The sequence below is a fragment of the Chelon labrosus genome (genome assembly GCF_963514085.1).
Source record: "Chelon labrosus genome assembly, chromosome: 20".
Classification (NCBI taxonomy): domain Eukaryota; kingdom Metazoa; phylum Chordata; class Actinopteri; order Mugiliformes; family Mugilidae; genus Chelon; species Chelon labrosus.
In genome coordinates, this window is record NC_140353.1 from 272501 (window position 1) to 280000 (window position 7500).

General features: G+C 43.3%; 1 protein-coding gene across 1 annotated transcript in view; it reads right to left on the bottom strand.

The window, feature by feature from the left end:
* Positions 1-5264: 5264 nt before the first annotated feature.
* Positions 5265-7500, bottom strand: part of foxa1 (forkhead box A1) — a gene marked incomplete at both ends in the record, with an annotated part of 2246 nt that continues 10 nt past the window's right edge. Inside the window, 2 exons of the mRNA XM_084569767.1 lie at positions 5265-6422; positions 7445-7500. The exon at positions 7445-7500 is cut by the window's right edge and continues 10 nt beyond it. Coding sequence (XP_084425893.1) covers positions 5265-6422; positions 7445-7500 — 1214 coding nt within the window. The remainder of the gene's footprint in view (positions 6423-7444) is intronic.

The window sequence follows — 7500 nt, forward strand, 5'->3', positions numbered from 1 at the left end:
AGATTCTGTTGGAAAATGTTCATTTTACTTTTTGTGTTTGTTTTAAACTGAGACATTAAAATAAAGAATCAACGACAATAAATCGATGATGATGATGATGATGATGATGATGATGATGATTGACATTAATTGATCCCAGAGGAACTGATATCAACTCCTTGTTGTGGACAGACCCCCCCCCCCCCCCCCCCCCCCAGGCCGGTCTCTCTGCTGACGGACTCTCGTGGTCGTCTTGGGTGGTTTTAATCCTGGAGACGTTAATCTGCTTGTTCTGAAGAAAGACTCAGTTTGTTGGAGTCTGACACCTCCTGGGGGGGGGGGGGGGGGGGTCAGACTCCACATGCCAGTCTCTCGTCCTGCTCTCTGATTGGCTGTCACTCTCTGCTCTGACTTCCTGTTGTAGGTTGCTCAGTGATCAGCTGATCATCAATAACTGAGTCTCTTCTTCTTCTCTGTTCACTGAACAACCGTGAAATCTGCCAATTACCCCTGTCACCCCCCGCCTCCCCCCTGCCTCCCCCCTGCCCGCCCCCCCCCCCCCCCCCCCCCGGACCACCAGGCTCCATATTAACTCGTCTCAAAGCTCCAATAAACTTCCTGATGAAAGCAGCTGCTCTCTCTCTCCTTTCATCCTCCTCTTTTCTTCTCTCTCTCTCCTGGAGCGGATTTCTTTGCTCTTTTCGTTGCTCGAGCACAATCGTGTTATTGGAGATAATTAATTCCAATCCCCATCAAAAGGCATTAGTGGCCCCGGGGCCCCTGTTCGTGGCTTTCTAGTGGGGGAATGAAAGGGGCCGTGAAGAAAGGGGCCGAGGGCCGGAGCTTTGTGGACGACATCTTCCTCCATAAGGAGCGAGTGGAGAGAAAAGAGGCCGAGGGCTTTAGAGGAGCGATGCCGGGGGCCCGGGGCCGACACCGACCGAGGCCCCCGAGGGCCCAGCGCCGCCCGCCCCGCCCGCCCCGCCCGCAGGGAACATATGGCTCGAATTACAGCAACGGACTGGGTGGTAGAAAACACTTAGAGAAGATTGATCTGGAATAAAAAGATGAAGATGATTCAACTTCTTTCTGTTTTCTGAAACTCGAGGATGTTTCAGTTTGAATCTGAAACTTCATTAATAAAATAATTATTAGTTAATTATTAATGAAACTAAAAACCTTAAAGACGATACTGAAACAGAAAACCATTTAAATGATGATTTAATCATACAAACGTTAATAAATCAGAATAAACTAACAATTATTTAGATATAACAATAGAATCTTATATATTATTAAAATAATATTTACTTCATATAACAAGTGAATATTAATAAATATCATCATCACTGGCATCAAATAATTCATGTTTGTTTTCAGGTTCAGCTTCAGCTGATCACTAACAGCTGATCACTAACAGCTGATCGATAACAGCTGATCACTAACAGCTGATCACTAACAGCTGATTCACAATAAATAAATAAATAACAAATGTCCCTATGTCCAAATGTTCTAAAGAAACGTGTCTCAGATCAGATTTGTGTTTTAATCCAGAGTCAAACCAGTTTAGATTCTGTTCACACATCAGATCAAGTTGTTCTTGTTTTATCACTTTAGTTTTTATTTATCATCTGTGACCCTCCACAATAAAAGCATGAAGGTCACCGTCAGTAGAAAGATCAGATTCTTGTCAGTGTCAAAATAAAAGCTGATTAATAATAATTAGTTTAATTACACAACCTGATGTTTGTTTAACACATAATATTAATTATTATTAATCATAATATTTATTTTACTTATTTCTTTGTTTGTGAATTTAAAAATAAAAACCATCAAGTAAATAAAGGTTCGTGTTTATTTGACATTAAAATATAAAATACTGTAATATTTTTAAGCTATTTAAAAATAATGAAATGCTTTTTATTTTAAGTCCTTTTTCTTCCTCTTTTCTCTCCTCCTCCTCCTCCTCCTCTTCCTCCGTCCCGTGGCTCCGTCTCGAGCGGATCCTCTCGGCTCCTCTCGGCTCCGCTCGGCTCCGGCGGAGCCTCGGTGTCTCGGTGTCCCGGGATCATGTCCGCGGATAATTAGCGGATAATTACGGGATCATTCGAGACATTTCGCGGCTCTGCGGCCAAAATGTGTGAAAAAGCTCCAGATCAAAGTGAAATCTGTCGGGACGTGTTCAGGTTCACGGAGCGGCGGCGGAGGTTACAGCCACAAAGGCCCCGAAATCCGGCGACAGCGGCGGCGCTTTGAGGCGCTTTGAGGCCGCAGGAGGTTCACCGTGTTCGGCTTGTTCAGGCGGAGCCTCGGGCCGCCGGAGGAAGCTGAGCTCCGGAGAGAGGAGGGAAAGAGGAGAAGGAATAAATCAAATAAAATAAAATCAAATAAAACAAAATAAAATAAAACACACGTAAAAACAACGAAACCGAAAATAAAGAGAAAAACACAAACAACTAATAAAAGAACGGACGGACATGTTATTTCTATTTACTACTAAATATTTACTGATCAGTAAATAATAAATATCGTTTCTCTGCTTTCACCTGATTTTATGAAGCCGATGTTTGTTCTGATTTATTTAACAAATAAAAAATCAAATAAAAACAAATAAAAGACAAAGCGGATGTTGGAGGTTAATGAATCATTATAAACCTGATATTATTATTATTTCTTCAGTTTTTCAGATAAAACCTAAAAACATTAAATCTTTTACGAAATGACATTAATTTAAATTATACACATTCAACTTTAATTTAAAGATTTAAAATCAATTACTTTTAATATTTGTCCTCATCAGTTTATTTTATTTTATTCTTTTATTCTTTTATTCTTTTATTCTTTTATTTTATTCTTTTATTTTATTCTTTTATTTTATTCTTTTATTTTATTCTTTTATTTTATTCTTTTATTCTTTTATTTTATTCTTTTATTTTATTCTTTTATTCTTTTATTTTATTCTTTTATTTTATTCTGTTATTTTATCAGCAGCAGTTCACTGATTCTTGATCAAATATTCATTTGGTTGTTTGTTTCTGTGGCTCATTAAATCTGAGCAGATCATTTAAAAGCTTTGATCAATAAGTTTAAAATAACAATGAAATGATTTACAGTTCATCTCCTAAACGTCTCATCGATCACTGATAAATAAACATCAGGAATCAAAACTGAACAAATTCCCTGAATCCTCCAATCGATCAATAAACCAAAGGACCAATCAGAGAAGAGTTTCCAGTGCTTCCTTGTTTTATTTGAAAATGACAGAATAAGTTAAGAACATGCATCAGAGAAAAAACCAACGCAGAACAAACAAACGAACAAACGAACAAGGTCGGGGCTGTTTGTCTCCCAGCTTCATTCATGCACATGAGAATAATCAATAATCAATAATCAGAGATGGACTGACTGTAAATACAGACGCTGGAGCAGACAGGAAGTGGTTCTGCTTTTACACACAGAGTGAGTCACCCAACAAAGATCCTAAAAACAGCCAGGGCCAGAGTCAGGTTACTGATCAATCAATCAATCAATCAATCAATCAATCAGGGAACGTATCGGTCACTGTTGAGAAAGCCCTGAGGTTTGTCTGCAGGTGATGACAGGACAGCACAGAGGAACTTTAATGTCCAGGACTTAAAGACCAGGAACTGAGACAAGGACCTAAAGACCAGGAACTAAAGACCAGGACCTAGAGACCAGGAACTAAAGACCAGGAACTAAAGACCAGGAACTAAAGACCAGGACCTAGAGACCAGGAACTAAAGACCAGGAACTAAAGACCAGGAACTAAAGACCAGCGCCTAGAGACCAGGAACTAAAGACCAAGTGAGTCACCAAAGTGATCAATCAGAAAGAGTTTGATTTAATCGGCTCAGTCTGGTTTGAAGGCCAAAGAGTTAGCTAGCTGACCTCTGACCTGTGTTTCCACGGTAACTCGCAGACAGGAAGTGCTCAGAGACAGACTGGGACGGGTGCGTCCTGGTTGGGGGACCACAGACTGAAGGAAGCTTTAGTTCCTGGCTCCTCACGCTCGGCCAAGAACTTAAAGAACAAACGTCTTCAGCTCCTCTCTGACCTGAGTCGGTTCTGTTTCTGTTCTCTGGTTCCTCCTGGTTCCTCCTGGTTCCTCCTGGTTCAAATAAATCTGAAACTAAAACATCAGTTTGAACCAGTTTGATGTGAAACCGACGGAAGCTTCAGTTCCTTCAATAAATCTGAACCAGAATAAATGAACTGGAGTTTCTGTTGTTTCTATTTTTTGTCATCATTCAAATTAATCGTTATTAATAATAATAAATTATTTCGATTGTTTTTTTAAAGTTTCACATGGAACGAAGCTTTAATTCATTTATAATAATAATAATAATTGTTGTTGTTATTATTGCTGATCATTTCTATCAGCAGGTTTTTCAGGACCAGGTTTTTCAGGACCAGGTTTTTCAGGACCAGGTCCTTGGTTCGTGTCTCTGATCGTCTCTGATCAGCTGTTTGGGTGAAATGAAGCTTTAAATGAGACGCTTTTAATCTGGCGTTTCTCAGGCTGTGGGTCGTGACCCCTCGGGAGGTCAGAGGAGCGGCAGACGAGGTCGTGGGAGAAATTAATCCCTGATCAGAAAAATGAAGCTTTCTGTAAACATCGCCATGACGACCGCATCGTCCCCATCCTTAGGTGACCTTCGAGCTTTAACTCGACACGACAGATAAAAACCTGAACGGGACAGACGATTTCAGATCTCTGCGTCTCAACCTGTGGCTGGCGGCCCTCTGAGGGGTCAGCCACACAAAATGATGTTCACATCAATCAGAGATCACAGGGTCAGGTGATCAGCTGATCAGCTGGTCAGGTGGTCAGGTGGTCAGGTGAGCTACAGGTGAACCAGCCTCATGTTCACAGAGACCTGGACCAGATTTAATCTAATGATTTATTTATTAAAGACGTTTCTGAACCAGAAAACTCGTTGTGAATCAGCTGCACATGCACTGCTGTTAAATTAGTTGATTTATGAATGGAGTCTGGTGACCAGGTATCAGGACTCAGGGACTGTAATGAGACTGGATCACGTGGAGCATGGACTCCTAGACATCCAGAGCCAGTTCAGGTTCCGGTCTGACCTGAGCCGGATCTGGTCCGACCCGGAGGACCTGTTGGTGACTCGTGTGTAAAAGGAGACCACAGACCTGGGATCAGTTTAATCAGCTGGTTGGGTCACAGTGCAGGAGTTCTGAGTCCGGTTCACGGCGGGTCGGCTGCATGCAGAGAGTCCACACAGGAAGTCCAGCGGCTACTAGGAGGTGTTGAGGAGCGGTCTGGGGTACACCCCCTGGTAGTAGGAGGCGTCCAGCGGCTCCATGGTCCTCCCCCCGAGGCCGGACGGAGGCCCGGCGTTGTAGGAGGAGTACTGCAGCGCCTCGTAGGCCTTCAGGTCCAGTTTGTGCTGCTGCTCTGAGGACGACATGAGGTTGTTGATGGAGAACGGGTGGTTGAAGGAGTAGTGGGGGTCTCCCTTGATGTGGAGCTGGGACTCATGGGCCATGGAGTGGGGGGGCAGGGACAGGGAGGACAGGAGCTGGGGGCCGGACACCTTCAGGTCCGACACTCCGCCGGCGCCCCGCAGGTCCAAGCCGTGGGGCGAGGCCGCCTGGCTGGAGGAGGGCAGGGAGGAGTCCAGGAGTCCCGGGGGTTTGATGGCGTCCCCCCCAGGAGATGCTCCCCCGCCTCCCCCCGGCTCCTTGCGGCCGTCCGACTTCCCCGACATCTTCTTCTCGCACTTGAACCTCTTCTGGCGCCGCAGGTAGCAGCCGTTCTCGAACATGTTCCCGGAGTCCGGGTGCAGGGTCCAGTACGAGCCCTTCCCCGGTTTGTCCGGGGAGCGGGACACCTTGACGAAGCAGTCGTTGAAGGACAGTGAGTGACGGATGGAGTTCTGCCAGCGCTGCTGGTTCTGCCGGTAGTACGGGAACAGGTCCATGATCCACTGGTAGATCTCGCTCAGCGTCAGCATCTTACTGGGCGCCTGCTGTATCGCCATGGTGATGAGCGAGATGTAGGAGTAGGGGGGCTTGGCGTGCGGGTAGCTCCGTCTGAACGCCTTATTGTCTCGGGCCCGGTTCAGCCCGCCACCGCCACCGTACGCCATGCCGGGGCTCATGGTGGGACTCATGGCGCCGTACGGGTTCAGGCCCATGGAGGCCTGCTGGGCCGACACCGAGCTCATACCGGACGGGCTCAGGGCTCCGCCCATGGAGGCCACGCCCCCGCCCAGACCCGACATGGCCGTCTGAGCCGAGCCGCCCATCCCTCCGACCGGGCCCGGACTCAGGCCAGTACCGCTGTAGGACATGTTGAAGGAACCCGACGTGGTCCCGCTGCTGGACATGTAGCCCGACATGGAGCCCATCCCGAGACCAGAACCCATCCCTCCTCCCGTCATTGGAGAGTAGACCTGCAGAGAGACCAGAACCAGTCAGAACCAGAACCAGAACCAGAACCGGACCAGAAGACAAAATGAACTAGATCTAGATTTGATAGATTAGACCTGTTCAAACAGACCGAACTGGAACTGGAACCAGTTCTGGGTTCGGGTTCTGCAGCGCCCCCTGTTGTTGATTCATCTTTAATGAAAGTTTTATTTCATTTGAACATTTTCTGTTTCAACAAATAAAAACAGTTTAAATCTTTACTTTTATTCATTTATACGTTTGTCTCTTTTATTCTATAAACATTAAATAATAATAATAATAATAATAATAATAATAATAATAATCATCATTTGATGATGAAGCTTTAAAGTTTCCTTCTTTCTCTCTTTTACAGAAGAATTTAAATCTTATTTATTTATTTGTCATTTATTTTATTTTATTCTTTTTTTTCAGTCTGACTTTGATAAACTGATTGATTGTTTTTCTTTAATGAATGAATAAAACTAATGAAGCTTTCTGAGCCGTCTCTTACTGTGAAGGAAACTAACGCAGCTAAAGTCTGGTTTTAGAAATAAAGACAAAATAAATCATTCGATCATCGATCATTATTAATATTAATTATTAATAAATAAAGATGAAATCATTCTGATTTAATAAATGTTTTCTGTCTCTTTTTAATTGAACTTTTAACTCTTTAATGTTTGAAATGAATCTTTAAATGATTTAATGACCGTTAAAACAGATTAGTGACATTTTTATTAATGATAATTAAAGTCTTGTATTTAATTCACTCACAGGTTAATCATTTATTCTCTTTTTTTAATGAAATGAATCAACTCTTTAATTTAATCTATCAGGTTTTATTTTCTTGTCTCAGATAAAAAGAATAAAAACCTGGAGATTTATTTTCGTTCTTATTTCTGAACTGATCGTTTTTATTTTTAACTTTAAATAAAAGTTTTATGGGTTCATTCAATGAATTTTAACAACGTGAATTAAAAAGCGGATGAATAAATGAAGTAAAGTTTGGTTCTCTGTGTCTCACCTCCTCGCTGTAGTATCCGCTCCAGTCCGGAGCCTCGTGTCCTTCCATCTTCACCG